Source organism: Pararge aegeria, chromosome 24 (assembly GCF_905163445.1).
Source record: "Pararge aegeria chromosome 24, ilParAegt1.1, whole genome shotgun sequence".
NCBI classification, from domain to species: domain Eukaryota; kingdom Metazoa; phylum Arthropoda; class Insecta; order Lepidoptera; family Nymphalidae; genus Pararge; species Pararge aegeria.
Genome location: NC_053203.1, coordinates 3503056 through 3529487, shown reverse-complemented (window position 1 = coordinate 3529487; position 26432 = coordinate 3503056). Strand labels below are relative to the sequence as shown.

The following is a 26432-nucleotide window of genomic DNA, read 5'->3' as shown; positions in this document are numbered from 1 at the left end:
CGTTGTTCGTTTGCATTAATATCCAGGGTTCGATTGGGGCAAGGGGCAATTTGGAAATTTATAATTTCTGAATTTTCTCTGGTCTGGTCTGGTGGCTACCACCATACCGACAAAGGCTTGCATCTAAGCGATTTAGTGTTCCGGTGCGATGTCGCGTAGAAACGAATTAGGGGTATGACTACCATACTCCCTAACAAGTTATCCTTACCAGCAGGTGAGATTAAAAAGATAACTTTCTCTCTTTTCAATCGCATCTGCGTTGTGAAATTTAAATAAAAATGTTTATTGCTGGAATATAAAATACATTTTTGACCTGAACAGAAAACCTTATCTTTCGGAAGCTATTTAAAAGTGTAATTGTCTATAAACGAATAGACTGCGGATTTACGTTTATAAAAGCTTCCAGAAAAAATGTCATTAAAAACGCGAGCCTCAGAAGGGTTGAAGTCATTTTTCTTAATAGATCCTTTTAATGCTCGTCCGCCGGAACAATTTAGGGAAAAATTATGTTTCGTGCATTTTTCATGGCCGCTTCTTACGCCTTCAATTTTTTATGGCGTTAATTACCAACGTAGAGTCTTGTCGAGACACGTTCGAAAAAGATATCTTTTTTGTATGCGCGATTTTTAATGACTTACCTACACCTCATCATCGTTTCAACCGATTGAAGTTCACTGCTGGACATGGGTCTTTTGCAGTGAGTTTTAATTTTTTTATTAGAATATATTTACCTTTACAAAGTATAATAGCTAAAACTATTATAAAAGTAATCATATTCTAATAAAAATTTAAAAAAAAGTCTTTTGTAGGGAGTTCTAAAAACCAAGGAGTATAAGAATATATTTACCTATACAAAGTATGATAGCTAAAAACTCTTATAAAGGTAAACTTCCAATATATTGTTCATTAATCTACTAGTAAAGCCCCTTCATTTGATACTTACCCGTATTAATGGAGTTGTGAAAAAACAAATGTAATAAGTACGCCATTTTGTGGTAGAGGCCATCTTGGAATTGAAATTTTTCATAGTGTTTTATATTTTCTTAGCCAAGCTTTTTTATTTGATATCCATATTGAGGGAGTTGTGAAAAAAATGTATGTAATGTAATTTTGTGGCGGCGGCACTCTTGGACCGATTTTCATCAAACATAGCTAAGAGCCCTACCTACTGATTAATTCACCTTGTAAAAAAAAACTAAATCAAGATCGGTTCATCCGATCGGGAGCTATGATGCCACAACCAGAAACCTACACACGTCAGTCGTAATAGATATCGTTAATGTGATAATCCTTACTAGAATTTTATAAATGCGAAAATTAGTCTGTTTGTTTGTCCTTGCTTCACGCCATAACTGAGCTACCTATAGACTTGATTTTTGGCACAGACTTAGTTAAAAGGACGATCTTTTAGAATGATTTTTTGGGGTTTTACTGATATTTACATTACTTAAAAAAAAAAACTTCTGCTGGCGGAGAAATAGCCGGGAACCCCATCAAAGAAACACGAAAATAGCCAAAAGAAAGAAATCGTTTGAATAAATTAACTGAATGTAAACTTAACTGAGAACCAAAACCTTAGCTTCCAGTTGGGCCAAAGAGGTCAATCTTACAGATAATGTGCTAGAAGCGATAAAGCCGATAGGCCACATTACATAAATCCGACAATATCTCATTTCTTCCGGGAATGGAACCTTAGACCCCACCACAGTGTATCAAAAGCATAAATTCTTTGCAATTTCTTCGTTGCGTGATCAAAACGTCTAGTTCTACTTTCTAACACGCGTGAAAGGGCTACACCGTCGTGCACAAAAAGCGAACATCTTTCAAATCCATTTTCTACTAACGTTTCATTGCATATCTGTTTGTACATTATTATTGGAGGCTTCGGCCGTAGCTAGTTACCACCCTACCGACAAAGACGAGCCGTACGATGTCGCGTAGATACCAATGAGGGGTATGTTTAGGTACAATAACTCTCCGTTAAAAAATATCTAGGTAGGTATACAATTTCTGCTACATGAACTAATAGTAATGACTAAGCATCCCTTTTGGAATTCAGTGTCTCTTCAAGGTTTCGTTTTGAAAACATTTTATGAAACTGGGACTTCGAGGTCAAAAAGTGTACAAATACTTATAAATCGTCTTTTTTCCTGTTGTCTTATTAAAAATAAACGTGCTTATTACAGGAAATGATAACTTCTATATTCTATATTATATTTTAAAAATATTTTATATAAAATCATAATATATTAAACGTTTAGGTACGGTTTTCCTTATTCAGTGCTAAATGAAACAAATATTTTATTATATTTAGAAGCATCCATAAAGCATGCACGCATTTTTTCGCAATGAAATGTCTTGTGACCTGTGGGACTACAGTAAATATCAAAATGCAGCGTTTTTATCACAGGTGATTAATTTGGCTCTATTTTATAACTTTCTATCGCTATTTACCAATAACTAGCACTAACTAAAACTTTTATAAGTAAACATAAAAAAGATTATTAAATTGTCGCTTTTATGGTATTTTCCAATATCTTATATTTCTCTATTTATTATTATAAAGTATTTTTGTCGTATTAATCATGTTATTTAAAATGTAATATTGGATAACAAAATAGTTTTGCTGAGCTACATTTTTGGAGTTTTTTTTTCTGAGCCTTATTTATGTGCTCAAAAAATTTATTACTAAAAATATAAGCGAGGATTTTCTCTTAACTATCTCGACTAGAGTCAATATTTTATCAGGCTATTTAAAATTTGGCAAATAATTTTGGTCTTTTCGAATGAGCTTTTATACGCTATAAATAATTGAAATATTATTTAGTGAGTAAGATTTTACTAACGGCTCGGAAACGTTGCTACAAGCACGGAGAATAATAGAATAGGTAACATATTACGGGATTGAGGTGAAGTTAATTTATCAAATAGCAATAAAGTAAATTCTTCGTGTATACATTTTGTTGGCCTACTTTGTACGCTTGCGTGTCTAAAGTCGTTTCTTCGAAATCGCATAGAAGTAAGGTTTTCGATAAATATACCTAAGTAATATATAACTGAGATTTTACTGATTGCGTTCCGTAACGACAATTATTGTTATTTTATGTAATTAATTTGTACACTTATAAAGTGTGCAGGTAATTTTATCTGAGTATTGTATTTGATTGCGGCGATAACGTTATTTTATTATCATTTATCTATTGACTAACTCATGCTCACGACTTTGTCCGTTCGGAATTTCAGAAATAATAAATTTATTCTTTTGTAATTATTTTATTTTACTATATCTTTTGCTGCGCTTGGCCTTTATAGATTTTTTCAATTCGTGTCAACAGTGGCGTGCACTTCATACATGCATAAAAGCTCGCTACCCAAATTATTTTATATAACTCGTATGTGAGGTTCCTGCTTTATGCATACCCTGGTCGAAGACTGCGTGTCAATCACCTCTCAGGAAGACCTCTTCCTGAGAGAGTTACAGATGCTATAATCTATACCCCCTGCAAGCGTGCATGGAAAATTTTATTAGTAATTAAGGAGTGGAAGCTGAAAAATCAAATTAGATAATGATATTTTGATGAACTGAGATATTTTATGCTATCAAATATAACTTGCGTTAACGGTGAAGTAAAACATCGTGAGGAAACCTGCATGGCTGCGAGTTCTCCATAATGTTCTCTTAAACCTCTGAAGTCTACTAATCTGCAGTTGGCCAGGGTGGTGGGCTACGGCCTGAACCCTTCGCACTCTGAGATGATAATGACGATTTTGAAATTATGTAGCCTGTCTCCAGTATTCCATAAACTTATTATTGAATAGAATTTTCTTACGATAAATATTATGAAATTCGATTACAAAAATTCACCGACAAACCCAAGAGTTCGTTTGTTTGTTTTAATACTTTATTAAGAGTATTAATTAAAGAGTAATATGTACCTACATAGGTAACATATTTCCTGGAGGCATTTTCTACCAGTCTAATCTTTTGTAATGTGGACAGGGTTTTGATAACAGCGCGTAGATAGAGAACACTTAAGAAGTAAAAATGAATAAACAATACAAGCCAGAAGAGATATTACATTTTGAATTAAGTAAAAAAAATAAGTCATCAATAAATATCAATAAAATATTCTATTTTACACATAAAATAAAACATATATAATAAGCGAAATAAACAGTTAATATCAATTTTCGAAAATAATTTGGAACAGTCTACAGTAGGGTGGTTTTTATCAAACTAACTTCTGCCTGGTAGAGATCGCTTTTAAGCGATAAGGCCGCCTATTGTACCTTTTCTTTTTTTCTTTTGTTCTAATTCTTTGTATTTGGTGTACAATAAAGTGTATTTTGATTTTATTTAACCTATATTCATACTCAGTTACTTATATTAGTAACCTTGAAATACGAAGAATCCTTTTCCTATAAACATGTTGTTTTCTTTATTTATACTACAGCTAACGTGACTAACTGCCACATAACGCACAGGTTAAACCGCTAAAGACAGAAACGTATAATTTAAAAACGTAAGCGGACGTCGAAAAAAATCCAGCCCTAAGTGATTTAAAGGGGAATGAAAGTTTGTATAGAGTTCCTGTTAACTTTGAACGCAAAACCATGAAATGTGATATTAAGGTTTAACGACTATAAGCCGTGTCATCATATCAACCCATTACCGTCCCACTACAGTGCGCGGGTCTCCTCCCACAATGAGAAGGGGTTAAAGCCGTTGTCCACCATGCTGGCCCAGTGCGGATTGGTGGACTTCACTCACCTTTGAGAACATTCAGATATGTAGGTTTCCTCACGATGTTTTCCTCCACCGTTGAAGCAGGTGATATTTTATCTTTGTACACTTCATATATCTTATGTTCACAATCACAATTTATGGTACAAAAGTAATAAATAAAATAAATAAAAAATAAGTCAATGATATATTGCTTGAAACGCACATAACTTAGAAAAGTTAGAGGTGCGTGCTGGTATTCGAACTCGTCCTCATGAAAGTGAAGTCGAAGTCCTAGCCACTGGGCTGTCACTGCTTGTGTGACAATGTGCAGTGATAGCCTAGTGGTTATAAATGCGACTTCTCTTTCTTGAAGGCCGAGTTCGAACCCAGCACGCACTTTTAACTTTTCTAAGTTATGTGCATTTATGTATTATGAAAAGCCTGATTTGCTATACTCCGCGAGAAGCAGAAGAATCTGTATGGTTGCATTTATAATTTCTTCAATCCTTATTCCCACACCAAACAGATCTTCGGCAATGTACCCTCTACACAAGTTCTGTACATTTATGTGCAATTCGGCTATTGATAAAGCTTAAGAAGACGATATGGTGATGAACGAACGTGCTATATGTATTAGATGGACTTAAAATACTAGGTCATGGATTTTAATGATAAGGCTATAACTTAGATATCGCTTAGCTTCAAATTCAAAATTTTCAAATTTAAAATTTCTATATTCATGTAGGCCTATCGCAGGCGAAGCGTTCATACATATATGTTTACATATCGTAAGGGGATGGTGATAACTTCGTTCGCCAACTTAAACCTAAAGCTTCCAAACGCGGGTTCAAAACGCGCCCTGGTCTAAGAAGAGCCCACAACAAACTTAGCGGGGTAATTTTTTTTTTTTTTATCATTATCTCACAGTAAATTTATATTTAGCTATGAAGCTAGAGCAATTCACACCCAAGCTTTTTTATCGTTTAAGTAATCCTTAATATTATAATAGTATTTTTCTGTAAGCTTACGTTTTATATAAACTTTGAACTTATTGAGAGACATCTCAAAGATTTCATTTGGTAATTTGTTATAAAATAATATACAATAGCCCTTGAATGAATTTGCAATTTTGTGTAGCCTAGAAAACTGCACCAAGACCGTTACTAAAAGTAAGGGCTTGAATTTATCAATTCGAACAAAGTAATGTGCGTCATCTACCCAAACATATCAAAGCATCTTATTAAATAGTAACGGCGTATCCAACACCGAAACCGCATATCAAATACAAAATATACTTACGCGAGTGGCCGCGATGCTATAAATAATTTTAAGTCCCTATAATTCCGCCTTATCTGACTTACGGCGGGAAAGTAATTTCTTTGCCATGGCGAAATTATAGGAGGCCTTGCGCGAAACTTTACACCCGCGCCCTAATGGTGTCTACACACGGAGGCGTCGTGTGACCGATAGAAGTGTGATACGCGCTTTACAATTCAAACAATTGCTTTTTTATCGATCAGAAACATTAGGTATTTATTTTTCAGCATTTTTCAAATTATTTTAGACGACCTGCATGGCTCAGTGGTATGCGCTGTAGTCTCATAACGGGAATCGCGGGTTCGATCCCCGTAGGGGAAGTACCTATGTCTATATTGTTTATTGTTTATTTGGTTATAAATTGCTACATGCACATACATCAGAGACATGACGCCCCGCCGCGCCGGGGCATTGCAATAAAATTTGTCGTAATTATTTTTATTTCTTTACTTAATTTAAATTTTATATCCAAATTAAAATTATTATTACAATTGATTTAAATATTAAAATATGTCAACTTAGAACTGAAGAAAAAAAAAAAAAAAATCAAAATGTTAGAATTTGCCAACTATTATTAATAATTGATAATTAATAATTAAGATATCATGTAATTGAGGTCTTAGCATCTTATTTAAAAAGGTCGTCGACGTCATAAAAACAATCCCTATCCCTACTAATATTATAAATGTCAATGTAAGTTTGTTTGTTACGCTTCCTCATGAAACTTTGTACACATATTCTTGGAAGTGTTAGAAGTAATATAGGATACTTTTTATCCCGATAATAAGCTCAGTTCCTTTGGGAGAGGGATGAGTGTTTGACGATTTTACACCATAACTCCGACAAATTATAACCGATTTAAATATTTGACTTTTGTACTATAGAGGTTATAATATGTGTTTAATTTTGCCCAAACTGTGGTTGGAGATAGAGGACAGAACTCCTCAGCGGACAGAAGCATATACTTAATTTTTTTTTAGAACTACATTTAATGCCACATCAAAAAACAAACGCAGACAAAGTCGCGGGACACAGCTAGTTTTGAGTAAGCCAATGTTTCAGGTTTCGCTTAAATACCGTTTCTTTCCTTTCTTCTGTAATATACTTTATGAATATATGAATTGAATTAATTAACTACTTTTCTTTTAAGTAAATGCAGGCTCTTTTGAAACGTCAAGTAGGTGCCTGTTGGTGCAGATCCAAATGGACCTTCATCTATATATATATAATGAAAATGGTCTTCGTTTGAGGCTCAATCACGCCTAAACCACTGATCGTATCGACATGAAACTACCACCATTCGATGCGAAATTTTTCCTAGATGGTTTATGGCTATCTATTTTTTGAATTCCAACATTCCTTCATTTTTTTATTGCTGTTTTACTTTTATGAACATTTATCCCGCTAATAAAAACAAAAGATAAGCATTTTCTCTTGATTCTTTTGTTTTCATGGATTTCAACAGAGTGTATTAAACGGATTATGGTTTTTTACATTCAGCTAAGAATCTACTCACGGTAGTGGAGAACGGCTGGACCAATTGGGCTTTTTTTTTATCTTCAGAATTGTCAGGAGAAAGTTTTGTATGTAAGAAAATTTTAAAAAAGCCCGATAAAAAGTTAAAAATTTCGATGATAATCGAAGAATTCAGAAAAATGATCTTCGAGCGGATTTTACAATGAATCACCTCCAATAAGGTTCGCGGGGGTGGGTGTTAACAATAAAAAATTTCAGTTTCGAAATATAGCTTCTAAAAATTCTAAATATGGTAGGAATCTTTTATTATTCACATAAAGAACATCTCAAAATGGATTTCAATAAAGTATACTTCCGACAGGAATTGCGGGGGTGGGTGTTAAAATCTAAAATTTTTATTTCTAACCTGTAACTTCTACAGACTCCAAATTTGGTGGGGATCTTCGTGTATGTAGGGATATTCGTGTATTTCCTTACAACAATCGTCTTTTTGGCAGCGGAGAAAAAGTCATTGAGAGGTTTCAAAAACTTAACTTTACATGTAGCTATCCAATCAAGGGACTAAGAATTTTACATTCATTTTACTTTTGCAGACTACATAACCGACGAATTCTTTTATTGCGGGATCGCGGAAATGTAACAGATTAAAATGAATGCATTTTCCAAGCACATGAGATGTGGAAAATAAATTTAGTTACTTATTCCAATAGAATTCATAAAAAACATGCACAATTAATTTTCTATAAAAAATTGATGTCACGGAGAAAATTTTAGTTAACAGAAAATTCGGCGCACTTGAACCTAGACAGATTTCAACTTCACATATGAGACTTGCAATGACTTTAACTTAAACTTTCAATGATCATTTCAAATTTTTTTCTTCATGTCAATTATTATTAATTTTTGGAAGAAAGGCACGGAAATGTTATAATGATTGCACATTGAAAGTTACAATGAATATTAGTGAGAAAAATCACCTGGATGAAAGATACAGGCTAAATCGATGGAATTTGGAATTTGAGTAAGTCTAATAAACAATATCGATGCTTACAGTTCTATCCGCGGGGCCTATTTATGTTCATACAAAAATAAAAAAAAGGAGAATAATAAAAATATGAAAAAAATAAAATAAAAATGAAACATAAAATGTAATTTATTTCCTTTTTCAATTCGCCTAGCGAAGCGGGCGGGATACGGCTAGTATATTAATAAAAAAAGTATCGCGAGTACCCATATTATATAAATTAGCAAATTCTATGTTAATATATAACTTTTTTATGATGAACTTTTTGATTAAGCCTTCCAAAATGTAATATCATGAAATTATTGTTTTCAAAACTGTACCTAATTGAACGTACAGAATAAAGAGAAACCCTATTTTAAGATCTTGACAAGTTACCATTTGACATTGGTATTTTCTACCATTATGCAATCTAAGGTGGAAGAATAAACAGGAGGTTTATGACACCCCTACTTCAGACAACTGCTTTAAGGCTATGCCAGTCTATCAGTTTGTCTAGTGGGAGGTTTTAGCCTATTTAAAGAGATGGATGTCAGCTGGAATCAAAAGAAGAATATAAAAGCCAAGTTGGATGTTAACTATTTAATTCAAAAGAAAATCACCCAATCCTTCATCAACGAATCGGCGATTCAAGATGCTCTATGAACAATTCAAAAGACAGTCACCATTATCAAACCATGCTGTTTTAAAAACCCCCGTGAACCAACAGAATTTTTCATCAACAAATCTGTTAGTTAGAGGAATCCTTCCTGTGAATACAGAAGAAGATCCCCTAAGCCTTCCATGTAGATATAAAAACCTACTTTGAAAAGTGTAAAAGAAAATCATCGAAAGCATCCGTCAACAAATCTCTTAGGTATAAGAAACCTATCCATATACCCTATAGATTTGTTGATGGAAAATTCCTGTAACTACAAAAGAAAATCATCCAAACCTTCGATCAACAGATCTTCATGCACAAGAACGCAATGCAAATGCACGCGCGGGAGCTCCAACGGGGTCTAGGAGGCGAGGTGAAGCCTCACCAGTGCCAGCAGTGCTTGAAGTCCTTCAGCTCCAACCACCAGCTTGTCCAGCACATCCGCGTCCACACGGGGGAGAAGCCTTACAAGTGTTCGTACTGCGACAGACGGTTCAAACAGCTCAGCCATGTCCAACAGCACACAAGGCTGCATACAGGTCAGTTGCTTTTTTTCTTTAACTATCTTCATACGCCTGATTCCGGTTAGAGGCTTCGGCAGTGCCTAATAACCATCCAACGGATATAAACCTCCAATGCATGTTGTACGAGCTTTAACTGTTAATTATTATATCAACCCATTAACGGCCCACAACTGGGCACGGGTCCCCTTCCACAATGAGAAGCGGTTACTGTCGTAGTCACCACGCTGGCCCAGTGCTCCAGCTCCACATGCTTTGAAAATATTAAGGAGACACTCTCAGCCATGCAGGTTTCCTTACGATGTTTTCCTCCACCGTTGAAGCAGGTATGTCGATTATAATATTGAAGATAAGCGAGCCATATATGAGCCAAACTTCGTCAAGTACAAGTGGTTGAGTTGAACATAGGTAAAAAAAGAAATAAACAATTATTTACACTGTCGTATAAAAACGTATTCCTAGAAATAAAATAAATATAAATAAATAAACATACGACACTACACACATCGCCATCTTTCAGTTCCAATGTAAGCGTAGATTGTGGTATGTGTAGGTACTAAGATAACTGAGGAATTATTTTTTATGAATAATATACATAAATACTTATAATATATAGATAAACACCCAGACACTGAAAAACATTCATGTTCATCACAAAAATATTGTCCAGTTGTGGGAATCGAAACCACGGCCTTGGACTCAGAAAACAGGGTCGCTGCCCACTGCGCCAATCGGCCGTCAAAAACATCCAATAGATAGAAGAATATCCTTAGATTAGGTGTTACTAAGTGTAAGACTATGTGTAAGTAAGAACAACCGTTACTCACTATTAACTTCGCAATTCTTAAAAGGTTCTATTATAAACGTATAATCGATTTTTAGACTGAAATAGCTAAAGAGCGACAGTGGCTGACTTATTTTACTTACAGATTATTTATAATACTATCCACCCACCGACTGACATCAGCTTGGCACCGGCAAAGATATGTAGGTCATTGATTTATTTTTCATAATGTCTCTGTAAAATCGGCACTGCCATCACTAAAAACGGCATGACGCTGTCTTATACCGTAATGCCTACGCCATCATTATTATAATAGAATTAATAACCAAAATATAATATTAATTTTACTTATGAAACTCTACTATTTTTAAACATATGCTCAATATTTCTTTTAATAATTTTAACGTTATTAAAGATTCGTCAGTATAGAGCAAATAATTATCAAAGTCAAAGTCAAAAATATCTTTATTCAAGTAGGCCCATAGGTGGCACTTTTGATGCGTACATCAAATAATGTAGCATCTTAAAGAACCGTCCTTCACAGATTCATCACCCAGTCAACCACGATCGATCAGGAATGCATTAAAAATACACAAAAAAAATTAAAAAAAGGCCCTTTTTTGTTACTTTCATTAACTTAATACCGAAATGATTTCGGTAAGAAAAGTAGCTCATAAAATTGATTTTTCACATAACGTCACAACGTTTACAAAAGCAACTGTCGTAAAAACTTTCCACTTGTTGGGTAATATGAAGCTTACATTATTAAACTCTTACTTGAGACCCAGAAAAATAGGTCTTTGAAATGCTTTGCAGTATCTAAACACTTTTGAAACATCGAATCTGCACGAGTGATTCTATTTCGGAAAAACAATCAGCATTTGCTCTTTAACAGCATACTTCGTGTTTATATCGTGTGCTGTTTGAAATGAAGCCAATTTCATCTATGAAAAATTGTCACTTCAACTTAGTATATTAGATTGTTGCACAAGTGATTTTATTAAATGGTTTCGAAAAACCACTTTATATTTCAGATGTTTCCATAATTTTAATCGTGATTCCTTTATGAATCAAAGTTTTGATCGCGTGAAGTATCTTTGGCCAACTTAAGTTAAAAGTGCTTATAGGTAATAAGCACTTTACCAATTTCCTTTGCACATAATAAGCATTTAATTTTACATAGACTAAGCATAAACAAAACGATTAGAACATGACGTAACCATAAAGAAACGAATAATATTTTTCAAGAGTAATAATAACACACTGAACTTTTTTTTAATTCTTTAAAATTCCATCTTAGATTTAAAAAATAAATAATTTAAAACGCATATTAATTATTTTTCGGAACGGACAGGATGTCGGTTACCTCCAAATGTAGGTTAAAACATTAGTAAAAGTAAGGAAATTAAAAAATTATCAATTTCTATAACTAGGTATACCATCATTATTTCATTTTCAAGTAATCGAAGTCAAAAGCAGTTTAAGATTATGCAATATCAAGTCTATGTTATGTATAGTCTGTGATTTAGTATAAGTATTTTTGCGCGCGAAATAGCCCGCGATGCAATCTGTTTTATAATGGCCGGCGAGTTTAAATTTGGAATTCTGGAAGACACATCCCGTATGCCGTGATATATGCGTTCACGTTTTATTAAATTTGTTTATTTGCACTAGCTGCAGCGCGTTTTAACTTGCATTCGCAAACACATTGCATACATACAACGATTAGCATAATATTGTTTGGATAAACAATATTATTGATGTGAAACAAATGATCAAAGTTCCATCATTATTCAATTTCAAATTCGTATCTACTAATGCGGCTTTATCGCTTACTGGGCATACTTCTAGATCTCAAGTAGGAATTTCTAGTTTTAATTGGCTGAAGTAGCAGATCATCGTCATCATTACGAACTCATTAACAGACCACTTGAGGGCATAGAACTCCGAATAAGGGAGGTGTAGGCCGTAGTCCACAACAATCGAATGATGAGTAGGCACGGTAGGCATGCGAGAAACACGTCCTGCAAAGTACCGGCCTATGTCCATTAGCCTAAAGTCGGTGTTAAGCCTCATGTGCCTAGACCCTTCAAACCGGAACAGCAATGCGGCTGGGCGGCAGAAAATGGTGGTAGTACATCTCAGGACGGGCTGTGTCACAAATAGCTCTTCCAATACTATATAACATGTGACCCACTTGGTATTGACCAAGTCTTCTTTGCAATTTCCCATCCCTCTCCTTCTAACCATTTCTGGATGCCTGGTACTTTTTTACTGGCAAAAATATACGCCAGTCTTCATTGACTTAAATAACATCTTCCCATAAATATCATTGTACTGTCTAACTTTTTCAATGGTATTTATATTTTATGTTATTGTTCTCAAAATTAAAGTGAGTTCTATAATTTATTCAGTTGAAAAGTTCTCATTTAGGTGGTAACAATCATTTGAAAGATCCGATTTCTTCTCTAGTTACTGCTTACCTACTATTTACTAAATTAGGAAAAAACAATTGAATATAAAAATAAAAATAAAAATACCTAGGACTTTCATAGTTCGATTACGCAACCAGTTTAAAGTTGCAATAACTGCATTATAAGAACGCCAAACTTCCCTTAGAAAAAAAAATTGTATATTTTTAGGTGTGTAAAGAATACTTTCCTTAACTGGATAGTAAAGTTATCAAGTCGCAAATTTTCCTTGTATGCCACAAAAAAAGGGGTTATTGCAATCAAACAATTAAAAATGAATACCAACGAAGAGATAAACAAGAAGTAGGTACCTTTCAATGCGTTTAACATGAAAAACAACGTCGCACAATTGAAATTCTACGTTTAAAATACCTATACCGACGCTCGCATGCAACGACCACTACTTATACTGCCATATACGAGACCGGCGCAAAAACAATCCGCTAGAACAACTTTTATAATTAAAACTACGTTCGTTCCATTGGTCGGAGTTTCCGCGGAAAAAATCACGCCGGCCGTATACGTGAAAAGCGGGAAAAAAAATGTGACCAATGGTTGCCTCTGGCCGAACGGACGGCCAATCGCAGCGCTCGGTTACGCAACGTACATTCTACGTTTAGAAAAAAATTCACGTGTTTTTCCATTTCTGAACTAGCCAATGGGCGGGGCGCCGGATGATTCGTACGCGCATTATAATTGGATTAGTTAATTTTTTTGTCGAACTTGTTTTTGAATTTATTCCTTTTTATGCAAGCCTGTATGTTTTTGCGAACATTTATTGAGTGATAATTGATACATAGTGATGGAGGTTTTTATTTCATTAGGATATTTGTTTGATTGAGCTGTTTTTTACGTACCTGATTTATTGCTTTGCATAGATTGTAAAGGCGTAATGTTATGAGGTAAATATTTGCAAATATTTATTGGTTTTGTAGGTTACACAGAAAGTTTATTTATCAGCGAACATAACTTTGTATTAAGACGTTCGTAACGGATGTTGTGTACAAACTCACTAAATAAATTCCAAAGTTTATAACAATAAAAACTACGAATAATCGATTAAAATAGAAAGGATTTATGAAATTTAGACAGAAGCGATATAAAAATAAGGAATTCAATGTTTAGAGAGAGAGTTCAGTCAAAAATTGTATATCGTCCGAATTCTGTGCGTATATTAATTAGAACCTACTTTCTTTGACTAAGGCTGTGGGTTCGATTCCCACAACTGGAAAATGTTTGTGTGATAAACATGACAGTTTTTCATTGTCTTTGTGTTTATCTGTATTTTATAAGTGCAGAAGCGGTGTTAGCTCATTGGGTACGAGCTTGACGTTACTTTCGGGGGGAGTTCGAATCACACCTCTAACTCTAAGTTATATGCGTTTTAAGTAACTAAAATATCACTCGCTTCAACGGAGAAGGAAAATATCGTGAGGAAACCTGCATGCCTGAGAGTTCTACATAATGTTCTCGAAGGTGTGTGGAGTCCACCAATCCGCATTCCGCACTGAGCGAGCGTGGTGAACTGATGCCTTACCCCTTTTCATTGTGGGAGTTCGGACCCGTGCTCTGTAGTGACCCAGTAAAGGGTTGTTGTGATGATGATAAGTATTTATGTATACTATTCATAAAAAAAATCATCAGTCATCTTAGTACCCATAACACAAGCTACCCTTACTTTAGCTAGTGAATTTATTTCATTAGGCTTTAAGCGGTTTCTATCCTTCATTTCACAGATAACTCGGTGACTGCAATACAATTTCTACGCAATAATGTCAAAGTACACGTTGACATAAAGGCAATTTTACACTCTATTTAACTCAAAGTCGCACTTGTCCGCCTGTCGTGTGTGGACACTGCATAGTAATTAGCGCAATTAAAAAACTAATTACGACACCTACCAGCCGACAATCATTGCAGCCGTGAATAAATATTTAATTACAGCATACGTCCATTCTGACAGTTAGCGACTATTGTAGAAAAAAAATGCGTGGGAACATAGACAAGTCTGGTCTATTTTTTTTAAGCGATGCATAGAGAGGGGTTCTAGAAGTATTAGCTTAGAAGTGGTGATATCACAGTGGTTAGGACTCCGGATTTACTTTCCCGGAGCCGAGTCCGAATCCTAGCACGCACCTCTGACTTTTCTAAGTTACATAAGGCAATTAAAATATCACATACTTCAACGGTGAAGGAAAAACATCGTGAGGTAATCCACGCCTGAGATTTCTCCATAATGTTCTCAAAGCAGTGTGGTGTCCACCAATCCTTAGTGGGCTGGCGTGGTGGACTACGGCCTAAACCCTTCTCATTCTGGGAGGAGACCCGTGCCCTGTAGTGGATCGGTAATGGGTAGATATGAAGAAAGAACACTTTTCTGAGTTTTTTTATGGACTTCTTATTACACCAGCAGGCTGATTCTGTATATGTTGACACTAAATTTACACTAAAGAAAGTAACTACAAAATAGTATATTACATTCGGCAGGGATATCCTAATGGTTAAAGCTTTGGCCTCCCTTTTGGGGTGATAGGTTCAATTCACCGCACGCACTAACCTTTCGGAGTAATATGCGTTTTAAATTTAAGGAATTAAAAATATCACTTGCTTCAGCGGTGACGGAAAACATTGTTAGGAAACCTGCTTGCCTGAGAGTTCTCCATAACGTACTTAAAGGTGTTTGGAGTCTACCAAGCCGCAATTGGCTAGCGCTGGAGGACTACGACCTCAACTCTACTCATTCTATTGTGGTTGATGATAAAAGAACACTCGGCTAAGTTTTTTGTGGGCTTTTTCATAGACCAGGGTGAGTTTGAAACCCTCGTAGCAACATATCCATTACATAATTACACATGTGTTTTGTAATGTCAAAGTGCCATCTTTTGAACATCTACTTGAATTAAAATACCTTTGACTTTGACTCCCTAACCGTTCAAACTAAAGTCAAAGTCAAAGAGTTTTTTTATTAAATTATTGGAATTTGCATTATGAAAATTGAGCGTGGCTCGGAGAGCAAGTTGATCCATGCGATAATAACTGTTAAAGCCCACCAACCCGTTGAGTTTGTTGGGTCTATGCTCTATAAATATAAACCCAGAACGTGACCGTGATAGGCCTTTTTAAATAAAGGGTTATTTTTCATAAACAAAGTTGAGAATTATCAAAATTATTTCGTATTTAAAAACCGATTTCTCTTTGCATTAGTACAAATTATCGGCAATTATCTATACTGACATAAACTTCCATTTTCCGTCTAATGAAAAGAAAATTACGGGGTTTTATAGCGCGGAGCGTTCGATGAAAAACGTAACTAACTATCAGGAGGCATTTGTAATTAAGTCGGTATTACGTCACTTTAAATATTTTATGACCTTTGTATAGCGAGTATAAAAGCGGGTGATAGCAAATAAGCGGTGGTAGCAAAGCAAATCTTAGTGATGCACAAAGAGATAGGAATAAGCACACATATCTCTATAATAGACCTCTAACACTGATGTTAGGCAAAGTGGTGAGAAGAAGATTAGATACACTAATAAAAAACTAGGACGAAAATTATGCGTAGTTTTTTTTTAAATGGCTTTTGTTTTAACAATATCTTACCGAATGGTAACCATTTTAATTCTTATACAAGGTGTAAATGAAAATCGAAATAATACTTCACAGGAAGAGGTACATTATGTACTGTTTTTGACTTATTTGTGAAACTGGAAATCTAATAGTTATGAAAGCCATAGTTTTTACTGAAAGAAATCAGATACGGCTCTAACATTACATGCAAAATTTTAATCATGTCACTACGGTCACTTTATTAGGTACGCGTCGCGTAGCGTAGGGAGGTACTATGCGCGTGTCGATCTTTTATTTTCTATTCGGTTTTCATAAGTAAACACTTAGAATGTTGACTTCGATTGTATGGAAAAATAAATATGCTTCTTTTAATTTCATATTCCTACGTGGTGATTCCTTATAAAATATACTGATGCATTCTTCAATATTATTTCGTAATTCTGTTTCACGTTGTATAAATAAATACAGGCCGTATTCCTAAAACAAAATTTGAACTCGATAATGTTAACAAATAAAATTACTAATAAATATAAATAGGACCTAAAGAAACGTTGCGAAAGTTACAAAAACCTTACAAATGTAATGATTCTTACAACTTTCTCGCATCGGAACAAAAGATTGGGGGGATTGAAAAACTCAAATAGGTGGCACTTTTCCGGCGATGGCTTGAGTTTTGCATGACAATGGGCCAGTGGGGAAAAAACATCAGGCCGCTCTAAAAATAGATTGCGTAAAGAAAAACAAGACAATATTGTACATTATTTTATCTATCTTTTTATATATTTATATATTTATCTCTTGTCTTTACTATGGAAGAGTGACGCCTGCTGACACAGGTATTTTGATACTTACTAGGAGGTCACTACATGTATCACTTACGATTATATAAGAAACTAAATAAACTAATTTTTTTTATTTATTTATCAATACTAATCCCACGACCGAGTTTACAAACATCTCATCATTTCAAACCCACCGTACTGTTTCTATGCGGTTTGGGGGACTTTACGGGAACATAAAATTATATCTTAACATAATGTCAATCTGATTTAAACATACCATACTTTTTTACATTCTCGTCGTAACTGTAAGTAGCTATAAACATAATATAATACTATGAAAACGGCTGCCTTTTTAAAATCTTTAACATGTTCGACTCTGAATCGTTCGATGCGTGGGTCAGGGACTTATTTAATACCAAACCGGTGATTTATAAAATTGGTTTTCCATACCAAGGCAAACCTCGGAGAGCACACTTATGCCCCACAATGGGGTTCTATAAAGGTTGAGAACGATGTTGAAATGTATATGTGTCAAAATTTTGATAATACTTATTTCTTGTACATTTTCAATGTCATAGGAAATCAGAGCCCAGTTATAGTAACTCCTCCTTAGTCGTTCACTCCTGACAGAGTGGTCGTGGTTGACGATGGTACATTTTCTTTGGCTACAGCAGCCCCCGCGATGCGCCTCCACTTGTTACGATCTTCAGCGTTTCTGGAACATTGGACTATGGAGGTTTGTGTTGTAGCTTTAATTATGTCTGTCCAACGCGTGGGTGATTGACCACGCGAACGTTTGCCTTCCACTTTCACCTGGACAACATGTCGGTCCATGGAGTGCTTATTCCTAGTTATGTGTCCAAAGAACTTGAGGATTCGTATCTGCACAGTCGACGATAACCTCTCTTTGACTTTTAATTCCTCCAGGATCGACACGTTAGTCCGAAAACCTGTCCAAGGGATCCGCAACAGTCGCCGCCAGCACCACATTTCTAGTGCATCGATTCTGCGACGGTCTTTCAAGCGCACTGTCCATGTTTCTGCGCCATACAGAAATATTGGGAAGACAAACTTCTTGTAATAACACTACTTAAGAATAAAATGATCATTCGTCTTCACCTAAACCCATTGTCGGCCCACTGCGAGGCACAGGTCTTCTTCCACAGTGAGAAGGGGTTAAGGCCGTAGTCCACCACGCTGGTCCAGTGCAAATTGGCGGACTCCACACACCTTTGAAAACCTTTTGGAAAACTCTCAAGCATGCAGGTTCCCTGGCGATGTTTTCCTTCTACGTTAAAGCAAGTGATGTTTTAATTACTTAAAACGCCCATAACTTTGAAAAGTTTGAAGTGTGTGCAGGGATTCGAACTCGGCCACTAGAAATTGAAGTCGAGCTCCTACCCACTGGGCTATCAGCGCTTCTCCTCTCTCCATCATCACTGACGCAAATTCATTCAACCTTGTACATTTTTCTTAAAGCTCTAATCACAAAAGCACTGAACGCCGTTTTTTCAAGTTAGCACCATAAAATCCGATACCTACTCGTACAGTGTTTCCGTGTTCTCAGATCCACCTGCTTAAAGCCAAAAATTGGAATACTAGTCAATAGATAAAGTGTAAAAGTACAATTTCTCTTTGACGGGTCAAGATAAAAAATAAAACTCAGGTGAACTGGCAAGTTTCTTTGAGATCTTACGCTTGGAGGCGCGAAAACTTGATATTAACGAAGACGGGCTGAGACCTTACAGCCAAGCGCGAGTCGGAGAAATAAATGCGGGTTTTTTTTTAATCTTTATTTATTTGGGACTTTTATCCATATGCCAGCCGCATCATTCCTTAAGTAACTTAGGTAAATAACAAAAAAACCTAATTAGTACAATAATACCTACTATAGGAGAAATATAACGGATGCAATCTAAATTGCTGCCTACGCAAAAACATCTCAACAACAGATCTGAAGCCTTCTGTTGATACGAAAATAAATACGGGGTTGAATTCCAATTGTATACTTTATTATTTATTTCTTCTTCATTATTCTTAAATAAAAATTGTATATTAATTAACCTTTTAATTAAAACCGATCAGTTTTATATGTGACCAGCACTTTCAAGCAAATAATCACGGCGTTAAAATCTTCAGTTAAAAAATAATAAGTTTAAACGTAATTAAAAGTAATTATTTAAAAATTTGATGGCGTTATTAAATAAATCTAAAAACAATAAACTATACGGTAATTAAAAACTATAACTTAAGAACCTCTACCTCTGTCTCTCATAATTACTTGTAATTTTAAAAGTTATAGTTTAAATTGCGAATTGTTTGCTGTTATCTGTTAAGGATTATCTTCCTGTATTTTCGTAAATGCTCATTAGGTCCTTAATATATTTAAAAAGTTGTTGGTATTAAACGAGGAATTGGGTTCGTAATTTGCGGTACCACTTTGCTTGCTTACGTTTGCTCGTTTAGCCCTCAATGTATTCTTCTAGACTCACTTTTATATGCCTTTAACTCACTATATACTCCTTTAAATATTATGTAATACTGGCAACCACGCTTATTAGACCGGTACATAACCATGCTTCTTAGTGGAAGAAGTAAGTAATTGTCTCTGTCACTAAAAGCTCTATTAGTATTGGACTAGGTTATTTTCACTATCAACTAGCCCCATGGTGTTCCAACCTGTCCCCTGAGTAGCCATACCATCGAAACGAAAACATCGCATCCGCACGTCCGAACACATCCGCGATCCAGCTAGCGGCCGAGACGCAAAGCACGACCATTTGCCAACAACTCTCTATAATATAATCACGGTTTTTATGTTACACAAAGGGAACCCTAAAAGCAAGAAGCAGCCAACAAAGACTCGCTGTCCGAGTGGAAAGTATTTTACTAATTTCCAGAGTTTCATCCCTTTTGAGAGTGTTGCAAAGTTTTTTTATTAACATTTTCTGATATCACTTTTGATTCTTTTGCGAGGTGATTTACCTAAAGGTTGTCGGAGTTTTATAATTTTCTAGGGGAAAGTTTATTTCACGTTTAAAATTCAACATTTGCTAGTAGTTGTTTTAGTTTGACTTTGTATATTCATAATGGCAACCTAGTGAAGAGCAATGATACTTATGATAGTAGACTTCGAACTTCCTTTTAGTATGACCGATTTTGACCATTGCCGATAAACAACAACAAGTAAGTACCTACAGATAAGTACCTACATACCACGATAATATTTTCAAAATATAATAAAAACAGAAAAATAAAGAAAGAAGTAGAATACAAAAGGCGGCCTTGTCTATTAGTAGCGATTTTATGGAGCGTTCTCATCAGGTATCCTCACACTTTTTTTTATTTCACTGACACAACTCTGAGCTATGTCGATATCTTCATTACTGAATTTATTTCAACATGTAGATATACATGACTCTCTCCATTTCCCGCTTAGTGACTGAGCTTTTTTATCAGCCCCATGTTCAAATTCTTATAGCAGGTGAAAGTTAAATGCATAAAACGCACATAGCTCCGAAAAGTTAGCAGTGCGTGCTTGGGCTCGAACTTGGTCTCCAACTAAGGAAATGCGAAGCCTTACCCACTAAGCTAAGTTTTCGAACATAGTAAATGATAACTGATAAAGATAATGTAATACATAATTGTTTTGTACGAGTGTATGACGTTTTAAACAAAGATATATAATTTACCTATTATATGAGTAAATAAAAGTATCTATAAAGGCAGGCATTTTCTGAGAAAACACCTTTTAACTTCCGCTGTGTCATCACTTATAGATTTTGGAAAAAAAAAAAGGTATTCGGAACCAATTTGAGTACTTTATGTAGCACGAACCAAAATAAAAGGTGGTGCAACAAACCTAGCTCGCAAAATTTCGCACTGGATGCAATTTTTATTTACGTACTTTATCTAGCACGAACCAAAGGTGGTGCAACCAACCTAGCTGGCAAATTCTGCACTGGATGCATTTTTTTCACGCCTATAGGTACGTCGTTAATATTTACACAGTCATTCGAAACTTCGCTGTGCATTTAGGGGTGTCGTGTCAACTATCAATTATATAGGGGTTCATCTCCCGTGCGGGGGAAATCAATACAATCATTGCGCTGTGATGATGTTGACTCGCGGATTCAAACAATTTTACACCCTATTTAAATGTGACAAAGTTCGTTTTCGCGCGATGTAGTTTTGCGTGTACGGTCACATACACGTAGGTATATGGTTGTAAGTTGGTGTGTGTGCGTACTTAGTACTTTGTTGGAGATTAGTGTATACAGAATATACGTAGTTGGTATATCTGTTTCATGTTTTGCTGTAGTAGCTTATCTATTGTTTTCATGGAAATTCAGTTTTCATACAATTAAATGGGAATGGAATATGGACGTTGTTACTAAAGAATATTTTGCTTGTTTGAAAGTCCAAGGTTTGATCTCATAATCAGCCGGTTTTGTCTAATTGGAGGCTTTGGCCGTGGCTGTTTACCACACTACCGACAAAGACGTGCCGCTAAACGATTTAGTGTTCCAGAGCGATGAGCGAGAAACCTATTAGGCGTATGACTACCATACTCCCTAACAGGTTAGCCCGCTACCATCTTAGGCTGCATCACCACTTCAACCAGTTGAGATTGCAGTCAAGGACTAACTTGTAATAGAATAAAAAAAAGCCTATTCAAAATTCATTTATTTCAAGTAACCTTCACAAGCACTTTTGAAACATTAAGTCTGTTAATAGTGACTCGATCAGAGGTTTGAAAGGTAGACTGCACCGTAAAGAAGCCGGCGAGAAACCCAGCAAATGCTCTTTTCCAACATCATCAATTTGCAATTTAACATTAATATTTACTCTTGTTATAGATGAAAGCAGAGCTAAATTTTTCCAAGCAACATCACATATATTAGCATCGACTCTCTTATAATAGGGAATTAGATTTGACCCACCGTGTTGCTCCGTTAGCGGGTTTGTTTTAAAACTCAGAAACATTTTCCTAACATGCAAGACATCTTTATTATAGTAAGGTACATTAGATACTATGACAAACTGACGGCTTAAATTGCGCATTGAGGCTGGAAACTGCTTTATATATTCAGTCATAATATAGTTCTCTTTCAAAACATAATGTAAAAGGACGCGTCGCCATCTTGTTAGCCCAGTGGCGCACACCACCAATTTAATGGACAAAAATGTTCATATAACTCGCAGTCATATTCCACGGTACGCTGCCCGCGGAAACTCTTGTAATATTTCACTAAATATTAAAATGAAGATAGAAATCCCCTCGCGAAATATTCTGTGTGTGGGAACCGCATTTTGCGGCCACAGGCTAATGCATTTCCTTTAAATTAAACTAAGCTATATCGAATTGCAGAATAAATGATAATAGCTGCAGTGGTCTATGTTCGATTTTGTTGTAGGCTAATTAGATGGGATTTAGTATTAACTGGATGTTATTAATTTATTTTAATGCAAAACGCCGGGTATCAAATGCACAAAGGAGCGTTTTCTGTTTAACCAGTTGTTGGTTAATGGTTTAGGTATTGACATTGTGTTTAGATTTTACCGATTAGGCAATTCCTAATACCATTTTGTTACATTAGCTATAAACATTCTTCTTATATATATTTAAAAAAATAGGTTATTATGAAAAGTATTCATAAAAATGAATTATTTTAGTGGACCTTCCAAACACGAACTGTGTTTTTAATGTAACTTTGTTATCAATAAGAAAAACAATGATTTTTCTCTTCAATTTTAAAATGAATAAATAAAAATCGCTTTTAAGTATAAAAAAATCTATTCAAGAAAGTATCTTTAACCGTTCTTTAAGCTAAACATCAAGACGCAACTGCAAAAAAATACAAAACCAAACATTTTTTTATAGACTTTAAAACATAAAAAAAAACTTATAAGACGATAAAGTTATTATTTAAATATCATTTAATATTATTTTGAGTTTCGGTTAAACTTCAAAAGAAGTTTCCAGCCAACCAAAATGGAATATTTTAGCTGACGTTAATATAATATACATAAAAACAATATTCGTCTCTTTCATAAAAATGTCCGCCATATTTTTCCCCATTTACCTAACATCATGTTAATCTCTCCGAGTCTCAAGAATGAGGGGATGATGAATCTGTACCCGCCGGGAATTGTGGTAACTTGAGCACGTAATCCATCTTATCATTTACGAAAAATTTTTAATGGAAATTTTTGTCCGGGAGAAAAGAAATCCCGTCCCACTGGGACCGGTTGTAAATATGGCTTTTGCTATATGAAAATATAAGATTTTTTAAAATATACCTACACATTTTTTTTTAATTTACTTTTAATTTACATTTGCAAATACAAACGGACAAAAGTATGCTAATATCCTGGGAAGTAACCTGTTATGCCATTGCATAACAGGTTACTTCCCAGGATATTATGTGCGTGCATGCGTGTGTGATGACTAATTTTGAAAACCTATTATGTTCGGAAGTATCTAATATATCTTAAAATATATATTTGCAGAAATTAAAGGTTTGTTAATACAAATTATTTTGTTAGTAAAAATTTTGACCGGGAATGCTGACTTGGCACTCGTGACGTAATAGGCAAATTTACGCTATCTACCGTAGTGAGTCTTTTTTCCATAGCAAAAGATTATTGATGTTGGTACTGATAACACCAAGCTCAAACAAAATACTTGATATACGCAAGTAGGTATAGTACGAGTGCAGTGATTTTCAAAGTTCAAGTGGTACAAAATAGACGTTATTCGACGTTTTACCTTTCACGAAGGATCTCTAGATTTTGCAGTTTTATTTATTAAAAATTAATCATTAATATATCCTTAGCTAAATTAGCGATTTTTTTGTTGCCGTCATCATGCCTACAGAGATGAGCCCCACAAAAGTCAAAGTTACTGCAATACCATCTTATAATGCTGAGCGTTCCAAAATGAAGTTTAATTTTAAAACAACATATCATATTAATTAATATTAAAACTATAAAGTTCTTCACAGAAAAAAAAAGATCTCAGATCATATTACACACCAAAATTACAGAGCTATCTTCTTAGTAGATAATCAAATTTAAGGTTAAAACGAATAAGGAGGAGAAGTAATAGCGCGAGCGGGCGATACGACGCGGTGTGTCAGGGTGTACTGTGTAGAATAGCGATTGAAAGTTTGTATGATAGAAATGCTGGTGTGCCACACGTGCAGTTTTAATTGGGAAAATCTCAGTAAACTTCAGTCATCTGTTTCATAGACCGCTAGGTACGAAGTTGTTAGTGAAAATTATGAAATTTTAAATCAAATTTAAATTAAAAAGTTTGTTAAAAACATGGATATTTTAACTTTGTTTTTGTCAGTCAGTAGTATACTCGCGGGAGAGCGGTAACTCGGTAACAGTTGAAAATTTTCCCTCCCCCAACTTTTTCAGTCGAAAAACCAATGCGACCTTGTTTAACAGTTACATTGCGTTCCGAAATCGGGTCTTTTTTTAATACTTATAATTCACGGATAGCTGTTCTAGAGGGTATGCACAGGGTATGCAGATGATATAACATGAATAAAATCCCCAGTACGAGTTAAAAAAAAACTTAAGGATAGGCTTTGTAAGGGTTATAAAAAGCCTACCCTTAAGTATTTATAACTCGCACTGGAGAATTTCTTAGTTTTTTTATTATCTGCATACCCTGTGCGTACCCTCTATGCTCGCCACTGACCACGCCCTATATACCGGAGCACAGCCTTCAAACAATTTTGTTTCTTAGCGATAGTACTTCCCCGTACAATCTCTATCTCAAGAAGCTCTGCTTTTACTAATACCCGTTTTCCATACACCTAATAGTCGGATGCCTAATTATTTACGTGATTCCTAGAAAATAACGTTTCACGAATTCTTATGTGATTCCTAACAACTTAAGGCGTCGTCTAAAGTTACGACACCGATTCGACAGATCGTATTGTTCAGGGGACTCTTACACTTGATAGATGAAAAAAATTTGGATAGTTGGAATACTGGTGATTAAATGAGAAACTGATAAATACAGCTATAATACGCGGCCGGGCGGGCCTCTGCATTTTTCTTGCTTATAACATTTCTTTACCCGTCGTAACTTCTAAACGATAGGTCCAATCTGAAACATTCAAAGAGGAATTTGCAGGTACATAATCGATTTTAATTATAAAACTATTTATTTGGATAAGGATCATGATAGGAATGTCACCATCTTTAGATTGTACCCGTGTTTTGATTGACAAATTATAACAAAAAGCGGTTATTGGGACTTAACAGTTAGACATATTCCCTCCGGGACTTCATAGTTTAAATAAATCTCAACATCTTCATTTATGATATTAAAAGTAATAATAAAAAAAAACAATAAATGTCATCTATAATAACTGTTGCCACTAGCATTATCGTACTGTATTTTTTAAAAGAAAACTCGAACAAAATATTGAAATTACTTATCTTCTTATAAATAAAGGTAAAATTCAATTGAATGGAAATGTTTTCCCAGTGTAAATAAAAACAAATGAAACCAATGGAGAAGACGTAATTTCCATGATTGGTCCGGAGTCCCTTTTGGTTATCTTTTTTTGTATCATTTTTTGTTCTTTTGCGTCTTTATTCCACCCTCTAGAAAAGAGGGCAGATTGTACTGCGTTCGCTCAGTCGCGATACTGTGATCCTGATATTAAATATTATGTTTTTGTCGTCATTTCAATCAACTCTACTTCTTATCATAGACTTACTTGGACCATGGGCTTGTGGCGATTGTCCAGCAGCTCCTTACAACTCGTTTGATGTCATATGTTCCTTACACAGATTTAAACAAAATACATTTCCAAAATAATAGTAGCAGTTGGTGATGACCGCTATCTACTTTAAAAGAGAAATGGTCTTGAGCCAAAAATGATCGCTGTTACTAAGTAGACGAATGAATAGTATCACAGATGTTGGCTCACTTTGGATGTTCAGAAACACTATTAATTGCTGAAATAAGTATTAGAATATGTTTGAAAGTATCAAGACATCACATACACACTACAAAGAAGCCTATTTACAGAAGGCGAGATGGAAAAAAGGTTGTTTCGCGTGATCGGTTTTTATTTGATTTGAACTGTTTGCGTAC

General features: G+C 35.0%; 1 protein-coding gene across 6 annotated transcripts in view; it reads left to right on the top strand.

Annotated features, from left to right (window-relative positions):
* Positions 1-26432, top strand: part of LOC120634529 (zinc finger protein 628-like) — a 154962-nt gene that overhangs the window by 94912 nt on the left and 33618 nt on the right. For all 6 annotated transcript variants that reach the window (XM_039905205.1, XM_039905208.1, XM_039905206.1 and 3 more), the window contains one exon: positions 9488-9719. In XM_039905205.1, coding sequence (XP_039761139.1) covers positions 9488-9719 — 232 coding nt within the window. The remainder of the gene's footprint in view (positions 1-9487; positions 9720-26432) is intronic.